This window comes from Macaca fascicularis, chromosome 16 (assembly GCF_037993035.2).
Source record: "Macaca fascicularis isolate 582-1 chromosome 16, T2T-MFA8v1.1".
Lineage (NCBI taxonomy): Eukaryota > Metazoa > Chordata > Mammalia > Primates > Cercopithecidae > Macaca > Macaca fascicularis.
Window position 1 is genome coordinate 48039188 of NC_088390.1, and position 22847 is coordinate 48062034.

Genomic DNA, 22847 nt, shown 5'->3' on the forward strand with positions numbered 1-22847 from the left:
AATCCCAGCTACTCAGGAGGCTGAAGCAGGAGAATCGCTTGAACTCGGGAGGCAAAGGTTGCAGTGAGCCGAGATCATACCATTGCACTCAAGCCTGGGTGACAGAGCGAGACTCCGTCTCAAAAAACAAACAAACAAAAAAAGGAATGCCAACTGGGTGTGGTGGCTCAGGCTTGTAATCCCAGCACTTTGGGAGGCCAAGGAGTTTGAGGCCAGCCTAGCCAACATGGTGAAACCCCATCTCTACTAAAAATAAAAAAAATTAGCTGGGCCTGGTAGCGCCTGCCTATAATCCCAGCTACTCCGGAGGCTGAGGCAGGAGAATCGTTTGAACCTAGGAGGCAGAGATTGCAGTGATCTGAGATTGCACCTCTGAACTGCAGCCTGGGTGATAGAGTGAGACTCCAGCTCAAAAAAAAAAAAAAAGGAATGCCAAGCAGCAGTGAGGATGTAGTTGCAGTTTGCATAAATTTGGAGTATTTGGAGTAAGAGTGCTGGAAGATTCTGCAACTTTCTTTCTCCAGCAGTGCTGGGGAAATGGGAGTAGAGGAGATGACTGTTGGTTGGCTCTAGGACCAGTTAGAGCAAGGGATTCCAAACCCCCGGACCGTGCATGGTACCAGTTGGTGGCCTGTTAGGAACTAGGCCACACAGCAGGAGGTGAGTGTCATTACCACCTGAGCTCCGCCTCCTGTTAGATCAGCAGCCACATTAGATTCTCATAGGAGCGTGAACCCTATTGTGAACTGAGCATGCCGGGGATCTAGGTTGCACACTCCTTATGAGACTCTAACTAATGCCTGATCAGCTAAGGTGGAACAGTTTCATCCTGAAACCATTCCCACCCACCCCCTATTATCCGTGGAAAAATGGAAAATTTGTCTTCCATAAAACTGGTCTCTGGTGCCAAAAAAGTTGGGGACCCATGAGATAGAGGAAATACGCTGTGGTGCAGCATGAAGTAGGTGAGAGATTGGGCTAGGGGCCTAGTGAGTGAAACGGCGTGAAAGTCTGAAGGATCAGATGAATTGAGGGATAAGCTTCTCTGGCAGTGAGTAGACCTGAGGTCCAGGGAAGGCTTTTCTAAGCTCAAAATATGTAAAATGTTGAGAAAATAGAACAAGAAAATGAGTTTTTAAAATAAATTCCTGATCTAGCAAAAAGAGAAATCCACAGAGACCCAGAGAAAGAAAACAAATCCAGAAAGGAAAGGCAGGGATGGACCCTGTGTATTTCCTGAGGACATTGGCCATCCTCAGAAGCTCTGGATCTGGCTTTTAATGGACCACAGGCAGGAGACAAAGCCTGGGGCCTGATCCAGGTGGGAGGTCTGACTAGAGAGCCCCTCCCTATTCTATAAAGCGACCACCCCAGGAGAAGAACACCCTCAGTTCTGAGGAATGCCCCCTCCCCAAGAGAAAGATGTTAGAGATATGTGCCTGTCTCAGCCTCAGCCTGAGAATGGGAAGGGGCAGAGAAATCTTTACCACTATCTCACAACTCACAGTCCCTCAAAATGGGCCAGAATTCATACTGCTATATGTATATGTTAGGGGATGGGACAAAAAGTTACTTTAAATTAGCCTGGCTTGGTAATGCCCCAGGCACCAGGCAGAAGCAAAAGGAAACCCTCTCTAGTCTATTCATTTCTCAAAATGAAAGTACAATAATTGGAATAATAATCGTAGTGAATGGGTTAAGCAGCAGACACTGCCAAAGAGAGAATTAGTGAAGACATATCTGAAAAATTACCCAGGATGTAGCTCAAAGAAATACAGAGATGGGAAAATGCAAGAAAGTTTCAAAGAGATAGAGAATAGAATGAGAGGGGTCAATATAAATGCAATGGGAGTTCCAGAAGGTGGAGTGAAAGCAATATTTGGAAAGGTAATGGTAATCAGTGTCCCAATTGTATATATTTATTGTGTACATGTTGTTTTGAAGTATTATACATTGTGGAATGGCTACAGGGAGCTAATTAACATATGCATTACCATATGTACTTGTATCATTTTATTGTTGTAAAGATGCTTAACATATGCTCTCAGGAATTTTCAAGAATATATTAAGTATAGTCACTTTTTTTTTTTTTTTTTTTTTTTTTGAGAGGGAGTCTCACTCTGTAGCCCAGGCTGGAGTGCAGTGGCGCAATCTCAGCTTACTGCAACCTCTGCCTCCTGGGTTCAAGCAATTCTCCTGTCTCGGCCTCTCGAGTAGCTGGGATTACAGGTGCCTGCCACCACACCCGGCTAATTTTTATATTTTTAGTAGAGACGGATTTCTCCATATTGGCCAGGCTGGTCTCAAACACCTGACCTCAAGTAATCCACCTGCCTCAGCCTCCCAAAGTGCTGGGATTACAGGCGTGAGCCACAGCGCCTGGCTGAATTTAGTATCTTGGTCCTTGATCCTTATTCTTACCTTCCCAATTTTTTTTTTTTTAATCTTTTCAAAGTTTATTCAGGCTTCCCACACTCCTTTTCTATCACATTTCTCAGCTTTCTAATCATTATACACATGCATCCTATAGACAGATGGACAGGCAGAAATATAGGTAGATAGGTATAGATATCTTCCATGCAAGGTACTTTGCTAGCCTAAGACTCCAGCAGTGACAGATGAAAACTCTCAGGTCCTTGGACAGTCTGTAGTCTAGCCCAGGAAACTGACTGATAATCACACAGTGGAATAATGAATGGATTGGAGATGTGATAAGGACTAAAAGAGAAATTAAAGGACTCTTACTATGATAACAGAGGGAACTCAGCATGAGAAGTTAGATTTAGCAGGAGAGGCAGGGTAAAAACATTTTAAGCAAGGGGAACTACACAGGCAAAAGCTCTAAGGCTGGAAGGAGGCTGCAGCTGTAGCTGTGGCTGCCACTGCAGCATGGTGGACAGTACAGGCAGGCTGGAAAAGCTGTGGAGCCAGCCCATGCAGAGCCTCAAGGAGCATGGGATGGAGTTGGGGCTTTATCCAGAGGACAATAAGGAGTATTGAAGGGCTTTGGGCAAGGGAGTAACATCAGATTAGAGCAGCACCAGTGCTCCTTCCTGACATCTCGTTAACACGTATTCACATGAGGGTGCTTCTTGCTAAACCTCAATCAAGTCTCAAGCTGTTGCTGGCTTTTTTTTTTTTTTTTTTGAGATGGAGTATCTCTATCGCCCAGGCTGGAGTGCAGTAGCCTGATCTAATCTCACTGCAACCTCTGCCTCCCAGGTTCAAGCGATTCACCTGCCTCAGCCTCCCGAGTAGCTGGGATTACTGGCATGCGCCACCACACCTGGCTAATTTTTGTATTTTTAGTAGACACGGGGTTTCACCATGTTGATCGGGCTGGTTTCGAACTCCTGACCTCAAGTGATCCACTTACCTTGGCCTCCCAAAGTGTTAGGATTACAGGCGTGAGCCACCATGCCCAGCAGCTGGCTTGTTACATTCTATAGCCATCGTGTGGTGACTTTCAGCAAATGTGACAAACTCCTCTCCACGGCTCCTCCTTTTTTTTGGTGGTTTTTTTTTTTCTATTGCTTTTTTTGGTGGTTTTTTTGGTGGTGTTTTTGTTTTTGTTTTGAGACAGAGTCTTGCTCTTTTGCCCAGGCTGGAGTGCAGTGGCATGATCTCAGCTCACTGCAACCTCTGCCTCCTGGGTTCAAGCCATTCTTCTGCCTCAGCCTCCCCAGTAGCTGGAATTACAGGCATGCCCCACCATACCTGGCTAATTTTTGTATTTTTAGTAGAGACAGGGTTTCACCATGTTGGTCGGGCTGGTCTTGAACTCCTGACCTCAAGTGATCTGCCCCCCTCAGCCTCCCAAAGTGCTGAGATTACAGGGGTGAACCACTGCGCCTGGCATTGTCTCTCCCTTTTTTACACAATATAGATGTATCCCTAATCCTCCATTCATACAGTGTTGATAATTGCCAGTTTCCATTTTTTATGCTTGCCTTAGAACAGTGGTTCTCAGCCTTTTTTTCTAATTTGACATATACCCGGAACAAATGATACTCACTTGCCAGAAAGTTTCCATCCTACAGCTTCTCAAACTGTGTGATGTGATATATTGACCCCCCAGTCCTCAGGGTCTTTGGGTGGGATGTTAGGGTGGGTGACTAGAGCCCTTGGGCCAGTTACCTAACATAGCAGTTCACCTGGGATGCCACATGCTTTCTGGGTGATCCAGATTGTTTTCTATAGATGTCACCCTTGTCTATGTGTGCATAAAAATAAAAAAGGAAGTCCTCTCTGGGGATGTCTATGTGGATTTTAATTCCTTCTCTGCCACTTGGGCATATATCAGCCTCTCTTGGCCTCAGTTTTCTCATCTGCAAAATGGAGATATTGTCTACTCTGTAGAATTATTGAGTGGATTAAATGAGTTAAGGTGTGTGAAGTTCTTCTCCCTGTGCTGGGAGCACCATGAGCCTTCAGTGAGCATTGGCTAAGATGATTCAGTAGACAGTCATGACTGGACCCAGGCTCTAGCTACTTCCTCCACATTTGCAGGGGTTTATAGTTACTGTAGCTCCTCCAGGCACATCAGTAGAAGAGGCTTTGGTAACTGGGAGAGGTGAATTTTTTGCTGTAAGGATGACTTTGTTTAGGACCATCAGGATAGGTATAGGGACCACTGCAATGGGGTCTTATAGTAGAGGAGAAAGATTGGGCACAAGTCCAAAGTACAGCATGGGCAAATGGGAATTTATAGCCAAGGAGCAGTGTGGAGGTCAGTGGATGGAAAATTACCAAGAGGAAACATCAGGGGTAAGAGGAATTCTGGCTAAACTGATCTAACAGGATTCTTGCTGAAGACAGGCTGGGGTGATCAGATATCACCTGGGGGGTGGTGCAGGATGAGGAACCTGATCAGATTTGGAGAATTTGGGTTTCAGCTAAATTGAATTAGTAGGGTTCCTTTACTAAAACTAGATTTTACAAGAACATGCACAGACTGGCCTATGAGAAGATTCAGAAGCCTGACTAAGGTTTCGCCAAGCAAACAAGAAAAGAATTTTTTTTTTTGAGCCAGAGTCTCGCTCTGTCGCCCAGGCTGGAGTGTGGTGGCGTGATCACGGCTCATTGGCTCACTGCAACCTCCGCCTCCCAGATTCAAGCAATTCTCCTGCCTCAGCCTCCCAAATAGCTGGGATTACAGGCGCGTGCCACCACACCCAGCTAATTTTTGTATTTTTAGTAGAGACGGGGTTTCATCATGTTGGCCAGGCTGGTCTCGAACCCCTGACCTCAGGTGATCCGCCCGCCTGGGCCTCCTAAATGTATTGGGATTACAGGCATGAGCCACCTCAGCCGGCCAGCAAAGAATCTTCATCATGCCTCAGGTTCTTTATCCATGAAATGGGGATGATTCCATTTCCTACTTCAACGTTGTGAGGATTAACCATAAAGTCCAGGTGCATGGTAAACAGTAGATGTTAGCTGTTAGTATTTCTTGGTTTGCTTTAGGGTTTTTATTGGATTGCGTGACTCACATGTTATAATTATGCTTTAAGGTTTAAGCTATTCGTTAATTTATTTGGTTTAGTCTTTACAAGAACTCCTCCAAGGACAGTAATGCAGGTTTTACAAACTGAGGAACAAGTTGAGGCCATAAGCTCATCGAAAGTCTTGCATTGTGAACACTAGATTGCAGTCCAGATCTTGGATTCCAAAACCCTCCACTCTGCAATACAACCTGCTAGCATGCCCTATTCCCCTTCTTGGAATAAGAGAAAATGATGCTCGGCTGGTGCATAGCGTGGGTATCCCGCGACTAAAAGTTCATTCACGTCTGTTTGCTCAAGGAAACTCTCCATACTGGGAGATCCGAAGGCCTTAGGCTACGCCAAAAGTAGGGAGGTGGTGCGTTTTTGTCAGGAAAATGGCCTGACAGACGTCACTTGCATTGATGCGAGCGGGAGGAGGAACTGGTGGTTGGAAGCGGGCCCAGATGAGAGCGCAGCTGTGCTCTCTGACCAGCCAGGCCTACGCATGACGTGACGCCGGGAGGGGGAGTAAATTAAAGACTGCATTTTGGAAGGGCGTTCCTTTTTGCACAACTCTGTCGCCAACACTAAGATATAGTATAAAAATCTATTTTGTTCACGATATGTGGACAGAGTACAATTAGAGTCGTTTCAGGAGTTACACGCAGTTTACAATGATGTGGGTGGCACCGGGGATTGCTGGGGTCTGGCAAGTACCTCATACTTACCTGGCTGGGGAGATACCATGATCACGAAGGTGGTTTTCCCAGGGCGAGGCTCATCCATTACACTCCAATTATGCTGACCCCCGCTGCTTTCCCAGATGTGGGAAACTCGACCGCATAATTTGTGATAGTGGGGGCCGCGTACGCTCTCTTCCCTGGTTGTGGTGGTTGAAATGAGAGTTTTGTTGTGTATTTGCTTTTGCTTTGTTTTTTGCCGGTGGAAGGATTGTTTGGCTTTGTTTACCTAGGCTGGAGTGCAATGGTGCCCAGATTCATGCGCCCAGCTTCTTTGGTTGTTTTAGGTTTTTGCCTTATTTTGGGGGGGCACAGTCTTGCTGTTTCCCAGGCTGGAGTGCACTGGAGCAATCTCGGCTCACTGCAGCCTCCATCTCCCGAGTTCCAGCTATTCTCGTGTCTCAGCTTCCCGAGAAACTGGGATTACATTACAGGAGTGTACCACATGCCCGGCTAATTTTTGTATTTTCAGTAGAGATGGGGTCTTACCATGTTGGCAAGGCTGGTCTGGAACTCCTGTCCTCAAGTGATCCACACCTTTGGCCTTTCATAATGCTGGAATTACAGGCGTGAGCCATGGCACCTGGCTTTTTTTTTTTTTTTTTTCTTTTGAGACAGCGTTTTGCTTTTTGTCACCCAGGCTGGAGTGCAATGGTGCAATCTCAGCTCACTGCAACCTCCGCCTCCTGAGTAGAGCTGGGAATACAGGCACCCGCCACCACGCTTGGCTAATTTTTTGTATTTTTAGTGGAGACAGGGTTTCACCATGTTGGTCAGGCTGGTCTCTTGATGTCAGGTGATCCACCCTCTTCCGCCTCCCAAAGTGCTGGGATTACAGGCGAGAGCCACCGCGCCCTGGGTTGTTTTTTTTTTTTTTCATTGTTTCTTTTGGTTCTTAATGCTTTTGGGGTTGCAGGGTTGTTACCGTTGCTTACTGTTTAAAGCTGTACCTTGCTATCGTTTAATGCTTAGGAACTTTAGTAAGGTAAATGCAATGATTTGTGGGTTTTTTTGGTTTTTATTTTTTGTTTTTTATAAGACAGAGTCTCACCCTGTTGCCCAGGCTGGAGTGCAGTAGTGTAATCTCAGCTCACTGCAACCTCCGCCTCCCAGGTTCAAGCAATTCTCATGCCTCAACCTCAGAGTAGCTGGACTGCAGCCATGCATGACCACAATAAGCTAATTGTATTTTTGGTACAGGCAGGGTTTAGGCAAGTTGGTCAGGCTAATTGTCAACTGCTGGCCTCAAGCCATCCGGCCTCAGCCTCCCAAAGTGCTGGGATTTTAGGCATGAGTCATCGTGCCCAGTCAAAACATGATAATAAAGTTAATTTCATGTGGGCCCGGCCTGATGACTCACACTTGTAATCCCAGTACTTTGGGAGGCTGAGGCAGGAGGATGGCTTGAGACCAGGAGCTCAAGACCAGACTGGGCAGCATAGCGAGACCCTCATCTCTATAAATAAAAAATAATAAAAATAATAATATAGCTACTAAAAATGTTCAATTGAATATGTTGAATGTTGCCCACACCATATTCCACTGGAGAAGCATTGCTCTACTTAATCTGTTTCCTTACTTTAAAGTTTCCAGACAGCCTTACTGTATTACTTCCATAAACTTATATGCCTGCTCTTCCTGGAATGCACTTCCCTGCCCTGCCGTTCTTCATCTACCTGGAAAACTTGTACTTCAGCCCTTCCAAACTGCCTGGGATCCACTCAGTGCCACTGAACCCACCTAACCTTATCTGTTAGGTACCATAGGCACAGGGCCTAGGGGCACTTCTTTTAAAAATCAGAAGAAAAAAATGAATTTTTAGCTGGAAGAAAATGTCATATATAATAATATATTCATGTTTTAATCAATGCAGTCATAAGATAGCATTTTTAATATACATTTTAATGGAAATATGTATATTTTAACAGAGGAGGCAGGCACACAAAGGCAAAAGTATGGGCCCTTCAAAATCGTAATGTGGCTCTGACTGAACTTTTTATAGTCTGGCAAGTCTGTTTTCCCTACAGACTATGATCTTATTTATTGCAGGCAGACTCGGTCTTTGCATTATTCCTCTTAGTATCCCCAGAGGCCAGGCCAGTGGACTGGACCTTGAACATTTAAGTGGCTGTGAGTAAATGAAAAGTATGCACTACGTGTAAGTAATGACTTGAGAACAGGTGTTTTTCATCATTAGCAGCACTCAAAGAAATTCAATAATACTTTATGAATGGTGAAAATACTGGAGTAGACAATGTGGTCATCAGAAATGAAGTTCTCCCAGCATAGCAAAAAGGGTCTGTTAGTACCTGTGATATCAGAGCCATGGGGGGCACAAATAATCATAGAGGCCTCAGAGCTGTTGTCAGCCTGGCATTCCTGGATACCATTGAAAGCAGCCAAAGTATTACTTTCCTGATGTGAAATCAAACCTTCTGGAATAAAATTAGGAAGATAGTTCAATAATGAGATTATATAGTATAACTGAGGTGGGCTGGGTCACACTTTGTGGATGAAGGTAATCCAGCAATTGTCCTAAATCAGCAATTGTACTAAATAGTGTGGAGTTGGTTTTTTGCTGCTGTTGTTGTTTTTTGTTGATTGGGGAGCGGTTAAGACAGGGTCTTACTCTCACTAGGCTGGAGTGTAGTGGCACAACACAGCCTCAATCTCCCCAAGCTCAGGTGATATCAGCACCTCGGCCTCCCAAAGTGATGGGATTACAGGCATGAGCTACCGCCCCTGGCCTAAACAGAGTTAGTATGGTTTTTATTGCAGAGCTTTGTGGCTGAGAAATGCAGCTTCAGGGCCAGTGTGTTTCAGGAGTGAATGGATTTGGCTCTCCACAACTCAGAGTGTTGAGTAAGACATTTAGTGGCCGGGCACAGTGGCTCATGCCTGTAATCCCAGCACTTCGGGAGGCTGAGGCAGGCAGATCACCTGAGGTCAGGGGTTCGAGACCAGCCTGGCCAACATGGCGAAACCCTGTCTCTACCAAAAACACAAAAAATTAGCCAGATGTGGTGATGCATGCCTATAGTTCCAGCTACTCAGGAGGCTGAGGCAGGAGAATTGCTTGAATTCAAGAGATGGAGGTTGCAGTGAGCCAAGATCATGTCACTGCACTCCAGCCTGGGTGACAGAGTGAGACTCTGTCTTAAAAATAATAATAATAATAATAAATTAGATTCAGTGACATTGGCATTAATGACTTTTTTCTTTTTTTTTTTTTTGAGACAGAGTTCTGCTCTTGTTGCCCAGGCTGGAGTGCAATAGCGTGATCTCGGCTTATTGCAACCTCCGCCTCCCACGTTCAAGCAATTATCCTGCCTCAGCCTCCTAAGTAGTTGGGGTTACAGGCATGTGCCACCACAACTGGCTAATTTGGTATTTTTAGTAGAGACAGGGTTTCTCCAAGTCAGGATGGTCTCAAACTCCTGACCTCAGGTGATCCAGCTGCCTCGGCCTCCCAAAGTGCTGGGATTACAGGTGTGAGCCACCACGCCTGGCCAACATTAATGACGTTTTAACAGTCACAATTGCTCTGTGAACTTATATGACAAAACTCAGCTTTTAAAAACTACTGAGTATATATGTCAATCTCATATTTCTGAGCATCAGCCCTTCCTTCCTTGACCCCCATGAGGCTAAGGGATGGTTGGAAATTCAGAGATGAGGTGAGACTCACAAACTGAGGGGCATGTCTTAGGACAGCACACCTGAGTTGGCAGGAACAGCCATGATCTGAGATTAATAGGTGTGCGCGTGTTGCCCTTCCCCACGTGTGAGGGAACTCTCCAAATAACATTCTGTATTGAGGGGCTGTGTTTCTCCATCTCAACTTATTTGGGGCCTTTGATTTAGTCATGATTTGGTCATGTAGTTGGTTTGATTCTGTGTATGTGTGTGTGTGTAATATGTGTGCTATATATCTGTACACACATAATATGTATTATGTACAAGCAATTCTCCTGCCTCAGCCTCCTGAGTAGCTGGGATTACAGGCACCTGCCACCACGCCCAGCTAATTGTTTGTATTTCTAGTAGAGACGGGGTTTCACTGTGTTAGCCAGGATGGTCTCAGTCTCCTGACCTCGTAGTCCGCCCGCCTCGGCCTCCCAAAGTGGTGGGATTACAGGTGTGAGCCACCGTGCCCGGCCGCTCAGTAATTTTTAAAAACTGAGTTTTAGGCCAGGCGTGGTGGCTCACGCCTGTAATCCCAGTACTTTGTACATCATACATACACAGATATACACATATAAGCGCACTCAGTTTGTTACCAAATCCAGGCCTGATGCTACTTGCCTGTGTGGCAGGAACTGCAGATACTTGAATCTTGGCAAAGTCAGTTTGGGGGTTCCAAAGTACAGGGGGCAGCAGTCGAGGGGCAGAATAGCCTGGGTTGGGGGTAGCCGCATTTTAAATGCATTCTCTTATTCAGTCCTCACAGAAATCTTGTGAGCCAGGCAGGCAGTATTATTCCCACTTTACAATTTTAGGAAACGAAAACAGAGAGACAAAGTTTGACGAAGACCCAGAGTGGAGCAGCGATTCAGACCTGGCACAACCGACTCTGTTGCTTTCCCCTATGTCTCCCCATCGCCACCGCCTCCCTGACTGCCCTGCTCGGCAGCGCCCGATTGAGACTGGTTGTTAGAAATCCGCGCCAGAATCTTTACGTGTGTCCAGAAAGGGAAGGAATCAACATTACACGTCAGCCTTCCCAAGATGGCAGCTGCTGAAGACGAGTTTCTGCCGCCGCCGCGGCTCCCCGAGCTGTTCGATTCCAGCAAACAGCTTCTGGAAGAAGTCGAAGGAGCGACTGAACCCACCGGTTCCCGGATAGTCCAGGAAAAGGTGTTAAAGGGCCTCGACCTCCTTCAGAAGGTTGCCAAAATGTTATCGCAGCTCGACTTGTTTAGCCGAAATGAAGATTTGGAGGAGATTACTTCCACCGACCTGAAGTACCTGATGGTGCCAGCGTTTCAAGGAGCCCTCACCATGAAACAAGTCAACCCCAGTAAGCGTCTAGATCATTTGCAGCAGGCTCGCGAACACTTTATAAAATACTTAACTCAGTGTCATTACTATCGTGTGGCCGAGTTTGAGCTACCCCAAACCAAGACCAACTCAGCTGAAAATAACACTGCTATTACTTCCACGGTTTATCCTAGCCTCGTTGCTATGGCATCTCAAAGACAGGCTAAAATAGAGAGATACAAGCAGAAGAAGGAGTTGGAGCATAGGTTGTCTACAATGAAATCTGCTGTGGAAAGTGGTCAAGCAGATGATGAGCGTGTTCGTGAATATTATCTTCTTCACCTTCAGAGGTGGATTGATACCAGCTTAGAAGAGATTGAGAGCATTGATCAGGAAATAAAGATCCTGGGAGAGAAAGACTTTTCAAGAGAGGCATCCACTTCGAACTCATCTGGCCATGAGAGGCCTCTAATAAAACCCTTCATTCTCACTCGGAACATGGCGCAAGCCAAAGTATTTGGCGCTGGTTATCCAAGTCTGGCTTCTATGACAGTGAGTGACTGGTATGATCAACATCAGAAACATGCAGTGTTACCAGATCAGGGAATAGCTAAGGCAACACCAGAAGAATTCAGAAAAGCCACTCAGCAACAGAAAGATCAAGAAAAGGAGGAAGAGGATGATGAACAAACACTCCAAAGAGCTCGAGAGTGGGATGACTGGAAGGACACCCACCCTAGGGGTTACGGCAACCGACAGAACATGGGCTAATCTTCCCACAACACGGCAGGACTTCAGGGTGCACACCTTCCCCGCCAAGCAAAACCATGCAGCCTTCCCCTCCCTGGGCTCCTGTTCAGCTGTGTACAACGAAGGCAAAGATGCTTAATGTTGCTTTGAGTTCAATAAAGTGTTAATTATTATTATTGTTACTATTATTTTTTGAGATGGAGTTTTTTACTTGTCGCCTAGGTTGGAGTGCAATGGTGCGATCTTGGCTCACTACAACCTCCACCTCCTGGTTCAAGCGATTCTCCTGCCTCAGCCTCCTGAGTAGCTGGGATTACAGGCGCCTGCCACCACACCCAGCTAATTTTTTGTATTTTGAGATGGGGTTTCACCATGTTGGTCAGGCTGGTCTTGAACTCCTGACCTCAGGTGATCCACCCACCTTGGTCTCCCAAAGTGCTGGGATTACAAACGTGAGCCACCGTGCCTGGCCTAAAGTGTTAAATTATTAAGCATGTATTTGTACTGTAGATGATGTGAGCCATCAATCTAGTTTTGGCATCATCATCCTCATCGTGGTGTGTTCCAATTTCTTAAGTGGAATGAAAAGAACACTGAGGGCCAGGCGCGGTGGCTTATGTCTGTAATCCCAGCACTTTGGGAGGCCGAGGTTGGCGGGTCACCTGAGGTCAGGAGTTCGACCCCAGCCTGGCCAACGTGGTGAAACCCCATCTCTACTAAAACTACAACAATTAGCTGGGCGTGGTGGCAGGCACCTGTAATCCCAGCTACTCGGGAGGCTGAGGCAGGAGAATTGCTTGAACCTGAGAGGCGGAGGTTGCAGTGAGCCGAGATCACGCCATTGCACTCCAGCCTGGGCAACAAGAGCGAAACTCCGTCAAGAAAAAAAGAAAGAGAAAGAGAGAGGGAGAGAGGGATAAAAGGGAGGGAGGGAGGGAGAAAGGGAGGGAAGGAGGGAGGGAAAGAAAGAGAAAAGGAAGGGAGGGAGGGAGGGAAAAAAAAAACACTGAGAAATAGGTCTGGATAATTAATGGCTGTATGAATTATCTGAAAAAGTAACAAAGGTTCCTTCTATTATATGAGCCTGTGCAGAAAAAAGGAAAAGAAAATTTCTTATCACACAATGCGATTTCTTTTGAATCTTTGGGAGCGGTAGCTAAGAGTGAACCGATCTGGAAGGGAATTCAGTCAAAGCGTAAAGAAGCAGATGGTGACGTCACTATTAGAGGCGGGCATATGTAGATAGAGGCGCAGTGATTGCCGGTTCTAGTGCGTTCTTCGCGCGGAAGAATTTTTCTAGCGAATATCAAAGAAGGTGTAGTCTGAGTTGTGTCATACGAAGAAGCGGTGGTTTCGAAATGATGCCTAAAAACAACTCACAATACAATTTGCCATGACTAAGTAGTGTGTTGAGGACGGTGGTGAGGTAGCTAGTAGTAACTAACAACTCGTACTTATCTAGCAGGGGAGATATCATGATCACGAAGGTGGTTTTTTGTTTTTTTTTTTTTTTTTATTGAAGGTGAGGCTTTTTCGTTGCACTTTGGATGTGTGTATTGATCCTTGTGATTTCCGCAAATGTGGGAAACTTGACTGCGTAATTTGTGGTAGGGGCGACTGCGTTCGCGCTTTCTTCTGATTGCACGATGTGTTTGGAAAGATAGCATGTGTGCCGTTGTTGTCATAGTGTCGTGGGTTTGGAATTGTTGCGAGCTTAGGTTTTATCCGGCTATGTCTTTTTTCTGTTTCAAGTTTAATTAGGCGCTTTTTTATGCACTTTCTATGAAAGGTGGAAAAATAAGTCAGATTCTCGGGTGGTGGTGTGCACCGGTGCTAGCTCCTCAGGAGACTGCGGTCATTTGATCCCAGAGGGAGACTTTAATGAGCCAATATCGTGCCACTGCACTCCTGTCTGAGGGACAGAGACCCAATCTCAATGAAGAAAGAAAGAAAAAAAATTCCTGGGTCTTCAGGTGGGAAGTTAAGTACCTCATCCCTTGTAGTTCAGTTTTTCTGTGCAGATAAATTTACCAGTTTCCTGTGCAGATAAATTTACCTTAGCCTTTTCTTCTGGTGGGATGAATTGCTGAGGGTGGCTCAAGCCTACAGTCCCAGCACTTTGGGAGGCCGAGTCGGGTGGCTCACTTGAAGTCAGGAATTCCAGACCAGTCTGGCCAACATGATGAAACCCTGTCTCTACTGAAAATACAAAAAATTAGCCAGGCATGGTGGTGCACATCTGTAATCCCAGCTACTCGGGAGGCTGAAGCAGGAGAATCACTTGAACCCAGGAGGCAGAGGTTGCAGTGAGCCAAGATCACACTACTGCACTCCAGCCCAGGTGACAGAGTGAGTCTCGGTCTCCAAAAAAAAAAAAAAAAAAAAAACCGCCGGTGCACAGCTGGTACACACCAGGAGGTACAGGCTGAGGCATGAGAATAGTGTAACCACCCAAGGGGTTCACCTTGCCTGCTGCCTAGACAGAGCCAATTCATCAAGACAGGGGAATTGCAATAGAGAAAGAGTAATTCACACAGAGCCAGCTGTGAGGGAGACCGGAGTTTTATTATTACTCAAATCAGCATTCGAGGAACACAGTTTTTAAGGATAACTTGGTGGGTGAAGGGAAACCAGTGAGCCAGGAGTGCTAATTGGTCAGGGAAGAAATCATAGGGAGTCAAAGCTGTCTTCTTGTGCTGAGTCAGTTCCTGGGTGGGGACCACAAGATCAGATGAGCCAGTTTATTGATCTGGGTGGTGCCAGCTGAAGTGCAAGGTCTGCAAAATATATCAAGCATTGATTTTAGGAGCAGTTTAGGAAGGGTCAGAATCTTGTAGCATCCAGCTGCATGACTCCTAAACCATAATTTCTAATCTTGTGGCTAATGTTAGTCCTACAAAGGCAATCTAGTCCCCAGACAAGAAGGAGGTCTGCTTTGGGAAAAGGCTGTTACTGTCTTTGTTTAAACTATAAACTGTAAACCAAGTTTCTCCCAAAGTTAGTTCAGTCTACACCCAGGAATGAACAAGGACAGCTTGGAAGTTAGAAGCAAGATGGAGTCAGTTAAGTTAGATCTCTTTCACTATCTCAGTCATAATTTTGCAAAGGCTGTTTCAATTGCTTGAACCCGGGAGGCAGAGGCTGCTGTGAGCCGAGATCGCACAACTGCACTCTAACTTGGGTGACAGAGCAAGACTCTGTCTCAAAAAAAAAAAAAAAAAGGCATTTCCCGTATTGCTCAGATGAAATTATACACACGACAAAGACACAAACACCAGTTACTCCACTCAGTATCTGAGTTTTAATGTGGCAAAACAGACAAGAGGTTCCCTCTGAGTGAGGCCTGCTGAGCTTCTGCTAGTGATTCCTTCAGGATTCCACCCCCGACACACAGACAAGAACAAGCACAAGCCTTCACAAATCAGAATTCTAAAATCAGATTTGGGCCCAGCGTGGTGGCTCATGACTGTAATTCTAGCCCTTTGGGAGGCTGAGGTAGGAGATCACTTGAGCCCAGGAGTTCAAGATCAGCCTGGGCAACATAGTGAGACCTCATCTCTATTTTTAAAAAATAATAATAAAAAAATAAAAATAAAACCAGACTTGGCCAGCATGGTGGCTCACACCTATAATCCCAGAACTTTGGGAGCCTGAGGCAGGAGGATTGTTTGAGGCCAGGAGTTGAAGACCAGCTTAGGCAACATAGCAAGATCCCACATCTAAAAAAATTAAATAAAACCCGATTTCTTTTCCTTTTTTTTTTTTTTTTGAGATGGAGTTTTGCTCAGTTGCCCAGGCTGGAGTGCAATGGCATGATCTCAGCTCACTGCAACCTCCACCTCCCAGGTTCAAGTGATTCTTGTGCCTCCGCCTCTTGAGTAGCTGGGACTACAGGTGCTCGCCACCACGCCTGGCCAATTTTTTTTGAAACGGAGTCTTGCTCTGTCACCCAGGCTGGAGTGCAATGGCATGATCTCGGCTCACTGCAACCTCCGCCTCCCAGGTTCACGCAATTCTCCTGCCTCAGCCTCCTGAGTAGCTGGGATTACAGGTGCCCGCCACCACACCCAGCTAATTTTTGTAGTTTTAGTAGAGATGGGGTTTCACCATGTTGGGCAGGCTGGTCTAGAACTCCTGACCTTGTGATCCACCAGCCTCACCCTCCTAAAGTGTTGGGATTACAGGCGTGAGCCATGCACCTAGACTTTTGTTTTTTGTTTTGTTTTGTTGAGACAGAGTCTCGCTCTGTTGCCCAGGCTGGAGTGCAGTGGCATGATCTTGGCTCACTGCAACCTCCACCTCCCAGGTTCAAACGATTCTCCTGCCTTAGCCTCCTGAGTAGCTGGGATTACAGGTGCCCGCCACCACACCCAGCTAATTTTTGTAGTTTTAGTAGAGATGGGGTTTCACCATGTTGGGCAGGCTGTTCTAGAACTCCTGACCTTGTGATCCACCAGCGTCACCCTCCCAAAGTGTTGGGATTACAGGCATGAGCCATGCACCCAGACGTTTGTTTTTTGTTTTGTTTTGTTGAGACAGAGTCTCGCTCTGTTGCCCAGGCTGGAGTGCAGTGGCATGATCTCGGCTCACTGCAACCTCCACCTCCCAGGTTCAAACGATTGTCCTGTCTCAGCCTCCTAAGTAGCTGGGACTACAGGCGCCCGCCACGACACCCAGCTAATTTTTGTATTTTTAGTAGAGGTGGGGGTTTCACCATATCAGTCAAGCTGGTCTTGAACTCCTGACCTCAGGTGATTCACCCGCCTTGACCTCCCAAAGTGTTAGGATTACAGGTGTGGGCCACTGTGCCTGACTGCCCGGCCAATTTTTGTATTTTTTGTAGAGACAGCATTTTGCCGTGTTGTCCAGGCTAGTCTCAAACTCGTGACCTCAGGTGATCCACCCTCCTCAGCCTCTCAAAGTGCTAGGATTACAGGTGTGAGCCATTACGCCCAACCAAAACCAGGTTTCTGAACTGAGACTTGAAGGGTCCAGGAGTACTTCCCCAAAACAGTGCCCTTTATTCTTCCAGTGTGGAAAAATGCCTTTAACAGGTCCCTTTCTATAGGTTAGGGAGAGTTAATAGGACCCTCGAAGAGTTTACATGGCCTCTGAGGAGGCCAACAGATCAGGAGAAGGGAAAGGGAGGATGGATTATGCTTGGGAATAATCATCAGAGACTTCTTCCAGAATCAGAAACCATTTCTCTGCTGCAAGCCAGTTTACGCGCCTAAAGTCAGCAATGTCCCTGCCTACAAGGGAGGTGCCAGACATGGCCCCTGGCTTAAAGGAGGGCTCGTCTCAGGGTGTCGAAATGTCAGGGTGTCCCAGAACAGAATGAGGTCCAGCTGCTTGTTCTCACAGTCCAATAATGAGATCCAGACTGGGAAAGAAGGGAGTTTATTGGCCAGGCGCAGTGGCTCACTTCTGTAATCCCAGCACTTTGGGAGGCCGAGGCAGGCAGACCACCTGAGGTCAGGAGTTTGAGACCAGCTTGGCCAACATTGTGAAACCCTGTCTCTACTAAAAATACAAAAATTAGTCAGCCAGATGCGGAGGCTTATGCCTGTAATCCCAGCACTTTGGGAGGCTGAGTCGGGTGCATCACGAGGTCAAGAGATCGAGACCATCCTGGCCAACATGGTGAGAACCCATCTTTACTAAAAATGCAAAAATTAGCTGGGCGTTGTGGTGCGTGCATGTAGGCCTAGCTACTCGGGAGGCTGAGGCAGGAGAATCGCTTGAACCCAGGAAGCAGAGGTTGCAGTGAGCTGAGATTGCGCCCCTGCACTCTAGCCTGGCGACAGAGCGAGACTCTGTCTCAAAAAAAAAAAAAAAAAGAAAAGAAAAAATTAGCTGGACGTGGTGGTGGGTGCCTGTAATCCCAGTTACCCAAGAAGCTGAGGCAGGAGAATGACTGGAACCCAGGAGGCAGAGGCTGCAATGAGCCAAGATCACACCACTGTACTTCAGCCTGGGCGACAGAGCAAGACTGTCTCAAAAAAAAGACTAAAAGAAGGGAGTTTATTTCTGCAACTGGTTACAGGGAGAAGGTCAGAGTAACTCACCAGACCAACTAAAAAAGTTAAAAGTTTTGGCCCAGCGCAGTGGTTCATGCCTGTAATCTCAACACTTTGGGAGGCCTAGGTGGGCAGATCACCTGAGGTCAGAAGTTCGAGACCACCCTGGCCAACATGATGAAACTCCGACTCTATTAAAACTACAAAAATTAGCTGGTAATGATGGTGGGCACCTGTAATCCCAACTACTCGGGAGCCTGAGGCAGGAGAATCGTTTGAAGTCGGGAGGCGGAGATTGCAGTGAGCTGAGATCATGCCACTATACTGCAGCCTGGGCAACAAAGTAAGACTGTCTCAAAAAAAAAAAAAAAAAAAAGTTACAAGTTTTTTTTTTTCCCCCAAAGCTTATATACATTCAAGGTCCATGCCGATATGCGGGAGTGCACCTACAAGGTGGGATGTTTCATTCAATCTATATCGAATCTTTTTTTTTTTTTTTTTGAGATGGAGTCTCGCTCTGTCTCCCAGGCTGGAGTGCAGTGGCACGATCATGGCTCACTGCAAGCTCCGCCTCCCGGGTTCAGGCCATTCTCCTGCCTCAATCTCCTAAGTAGCTGGGACTACAGGTGCCTGCCATCATGCCTGGCTAATTATTTTTTATATATATTTTTAGTAGAGACGGAGTTTCACCGTGTCAGCAAGGATGGTCTCGATCTCCTGATCTCGTGATCCGCCCGCCTCGGCCTCCCAAAGTGCTGGGATTACAGGCGTGAGCCACCACACCAGACCTATATCTAATCTTTAACTAGGATCTAGGGTCTGAAAAGCTTCCTCTTGAGTCTTGGAAAGTTTCTTAATCTTAAATGGTTCCCTGGTACAAGGTGTATGTGTAAAAATGCTATTATTATTTGATCAGACTTTAGGACCTGAGAAAGGCCAGATGGTGTCTTAATGGGTTTTTTTTGCATTCCAGCCCTTGTACTCAGGCACCAGTTTCTCCAGTTCTTTAATGTTTAACATATGCATTCATCAAAATTATAGTAAAGGGTTGGTGGAACCAGATTGTTCTGGCTGCTGATGAAAACCTGGACTGCCACAAAGGGGTCACTGAGCCATGGTTAAATGCCCACAAAGGGCATCTTTTCATAGGATCACTGTTAAATTGTAATCCCACGTGGCAAATCAGTGTAGTGAGACACTGGGTTGCAGCAGAGAAAAAGGTTTAATCATAGGACCGCAGAACAAGGAGATGGAAAGAAACCTCAAATGTCTCCCAAACTCATCGTTTTATAAGGAACCCACTCCTGCCATAACGACCTACTTCCTTTATAATGACAATAGCACTAATCCATTCATGAGGGTGGTGCCCGCATGACCTAAACACATCTTAAAGGTTCTACCTCCCAACACCTCCATATTGGGGATCAAGTTTTCAACATATGGATTTTGGGGGACACGTTCAAACCATACCAGTAGGTACACCACAGACACTTGATTGTAAGAATGATGGTCAGATGTGGCTGCCACGTATGGAAAGTTAAAATTTCTCTGCATGGGTCTTATGCACAGTAACAGCTAACAACTATAGTGAACTTGTTTGGTGCCAGGTACTATGCTAAGCACTGCACACAAATTAGCTCCTTTGAAACTCTCAGGCTGGGCGCAGTGGCTCACGTCTGTAATCCCAACACTTTGGGAGGCTAAGGCAGGCGGATCACAAGGTCAAGAGATCAAGACCATCCTGTCCAACATGGTCAAACCTCATCTCTACTAAAAATACAAAAAATTAGCCGGGCATGGTGGCGCGCACCTGTAGTCCCAGCTACTCAGGAGGCTGAGGCAGGAGCATCGCTTGAACCCAGGAGGCAGAGGTTACAGTGAGCCAAGATTGCGCCACTGCACTCCAGCCTGACGACAGAGTGAGACTCCGTCACATACACAAAAAAAGAAACTGAAACTCTCAGCAACCCTCTGGTTATTATTATTCCCATGTTACAGATGAAGAAATTGAGGCCTATCAATGTTAAATAATTCCTCCAAGATCACACAGGGAGGTGACAGAGCCAAGACAGTTTCAGAGTCTGAACTATGAACCTAAACCACTATGTTATACTATCTAGCTTTACATAATGACTGCATTTGTGTTCTAACCTTTCAAAGTCAATACTCTCCAAGTTATCTTAATGACACAATAAACACATGTATTTAGAATTTTACTTCCTAGAAGTCCTCACTTTTTCAGTCCTGGGAATTAGTGACAAATATTGTATTCGTCTGTTCTTGTTCTGCTAATAAAGACATACCCAAGACTGAGTAATTTATAAAGAAAAGAGGTTTAATTGACTCATAGTTCTGCAGGGCTGGGGAGGCCTCAGGAAACTTACAATCATGGCAGATGGGAAGCAAACATGTCCTTCTTCACGTGATGGCAGGAAGGAGAAGTACTGAGTAAAAGAGGGAAAAAACCCTTTTAAAACCATCAGATCTCATGAGAACTCACTCACTGGTCACAAGAACAGCATGAGGGTAACCACCCCCATGATTAAATTACCTCCCACTGGGTCCCTCCCATGACTTGTGGGGATTATGGGAACTACAATTCAAGGTGAGATTTGGGTGGGGACATAGAGCCAAACCATATAAAGTATATTCAAATATATATATTTTTACTTGTCTCTTCTCATCATTCCTATATTCAACAGTATATTGAAGTTCTTTAATTTCAGCGATAACACTGAGGAAAAACATTAATTCAGAGTTTCAATAATTGTTCCCTAATCTTCATTATTAATGAGGGTGGCTGTACAGGTTTCTAAATGTGAAAGAATTAAGTTGTTTCCTTGCATTTCTGGTTCAGTTAAAATAAGCATACTGCTCTCTTTTGGAACAGGATGTCTCGGGCTGTTCCTCTTCCACTCCCCTGTCCTGTTCAACTTGGTACCTTAAGAAATGACTCCCTGGAAGCTCAGCTTCATGAGTATGTCAAACAAGGGAACTATCTGAAAGTGAAGAAAATTCTTAAGAAAGGTAAGCACCATATTGAGATGGCAGATGCACCTTGGTACACATTTCTGAATAGCGTTCAGAGAAAAAGGAATGTCATAAAGCTATGAATGAGTCCTTGGGGAAATCCAGAAATTAAATATAGAAATTAGATGTTCTCTAGCAGTGCAGTCAAGAGAGGTGTTAAATTCTTATTTTGAGGATGTTTTGCTTTGTTTTGTTTTGTGCTGGGGAAGCAACCACAAGCGCATCCAACTGCTACTGCTAGGCTCCTAAGGTTTCTCTGAAGTCACCCACCTTTGATTCTGCCTGATTCCTTTCCTTCAAATCTGCTCCATCCATTGAGTTCTCTGACACCTGTGGTTGACTGAGGAGACCAGTGTTCACAGCTGTCCCCTTCCTTGCTCCTTACTTCCACTTGGTGCCCTTTTTCCAGGGTTTTCTTGCTGAAGAATACAGGCAAACGTGGCTCAATGGCTGAAGCAGTCTTCAAAAGAACCAACAAACATGCCATGTGAATTTGGTCTGAGGAAACAAACCAAAGAACCAACGAACAAAAACCCATACACAAACAGAACCTTTTCTGGTGTTTGGCTCCTGATCTAGGGACCCAGACCTGCTTTTTTTTTTTTTTTTATTGAGATAGAGTCTCACTCTGTTGCCAAATGCAGTGCAGTAGCATGATCACAGCTCATTGCATCCTCGACCTCCATGGGCTCAGGTGAATCTCCTGCCTCAGCTTTTCCAAATAGCTGGGACTATAGGCGTAAGCCACCATGTCTGGCTAATTTTTGTGTTTTTTGTTTGTTTGTTTCTTTGTTTCTTTGTTTGTTTTTTGTAGCGATGCTTTTGCCTTGTTGCCCAGGCTGGTCTAGAACTTCTGGGCTCAAGTGATCTGCCCATCTCAGCCTCTCAAGGTGCTAGGATTACAGGCATCAACCCAGACCTGCTATTTTCAATGTGAGCAGAGGTCCTGCTGGATACCCCCTCTCTTTTCTTAGTATTGAAGGGGAGGCTTCTGAAACTTCTCTTTGCTGATTTGTGGAATAGTCAGGGTGACCTGGTTTTTCTCCACTTGCTTCAACAGCATTCCTGAAGATGTCCAGAAGGGTAACCCCAATTTTCCAACTATCCCACTGAATAGTTCCCTCATGAAGTTCTCATGGCTGGCACAGCGAATCCCATCTATCTGTAAACCCAGCACTTTGGGAGGCTGAGGCAGGAGAATTGCTTGAGGCCAGGAGTTCAAGACCAGTCTGAGACCAGCCTGGGCAACACTGTGAGACCCTGTCTCTACAAAAAATAAAAAAAAAATTAATCACTAGTTGATACTACAAGCATGGTAGTGCATGCCTGTAGTCCACCACACCAGGAGGCTGAGGCGAGACCCCATCTCAACAACAAAAAAATAAGTTCTCAAACCTTTTCATGTACTACCCCTAGGGTCCATAAGTGAAGTAGCTCACACTGAGCTCAATCATTTATGTGAAAGGTCCTGGGCTTTTTTTTTTTTTCCCCTCAAAATTTTGCATTTTACTCCATAACTATCCACATATGTTTTAAAATAAAACGTTGTAAAACTCTGCTTCTCGGGCCAGGTGTGGTGACTCACACCTGTAATCCCAGCACTATGGGAGGCCAAGAGGGGTGGATCACCTGAGGTCAGGATTTGAGACCTGCCTGGCCAACATGGTGAAACCCCGTCTCTACTAAAAATAATTAGCTGGGCATGGTGGCGGGCGCCTGTAATCCCAGCTACTTGGGAGGCTGAGGCAGAAGAATCGCTTGAACTCGGGAGGCAGAGGTTGCAGTGAGCCTAGATCGCACCATTGCACTCCAGCCTGGGCAACAAGAGTGAGATTCTGTCT

General features: G+C 45.9%; 2 protein-coding genes, 1 long non-coding RNA gene, 1 other non-coding gene and 1 pseudogene across 20 annotated transcripts in view; 4 read left to right on the forward strand and 1 right to left on the reverse strand.

Annotated features, from left to right (window-relative positions):
* Positions 1 to 22847, forward strand: part of TEX14 (testis expressed 14, intercellular bridge forming factor) — a 137618-nt gene that overhangs the window by 19930 nt on the left and 94841 nt on the right. For all 17 annotated transcript variants that reach the window (XR_012425578.1, XR_006693058.2, XR_012425584.1 and 14 more), the window contains exon 2: positions 20867 to 21003. Coding sequence is in view for 10 of the 17 variants with exons in the window: in XM_045375100.2 (XP_045231035.2) it covers positions 20868 to 21003 (136 nt within the window). In the remaining 7 variants the exon portion in view is untranslated. The remainder of the gene's footprint in view (positions 1 to 20866; positions 21004 to 22847) is intronic.
* On the forward strand, positions 6207 to 6369 carry LOC123569615 (U1 spliceosomal RNA). Its single transcript, XR_006693430.2, has one exon. It is a non-coding gene; the product is annotated as a U1 spliceosomal RNA (small nuclear RNA).
* IGBP1C (IGBP1 family member C) lies at positions 10726 to 12132 on the forward strand. Its single transcript, XM_045375109.3, has one exon. It carries the CDS (start codon positions 10955 to 10957, stop codon positions 11975 to 11977), a length of 1023 nt encoding a protein of 340 aa, XP_045231044.1. The 5' UTR covers positions 10726 to 10954; the 3' UTR covers positions 11978 to 12132.
* Positions 13407 to 13594, forward strand: LOC123569659 (U1 spliceosomal RNA; annotated as a pseudogene).
* On the reverse strand, positions 14598 to 21414 carry LOC135967650 (uncharacterized). The gene is made up of 3 exons (XR_010581797.2): positions 21277 to 21414; positions 20361 to 20420; positions 14598 to 14733 (listed from the first exon to the last, which is right to left on the reverse strand). It is a non-coding gene; the product is annotated as an uncharacterized lncRNA (long non-coding RNA).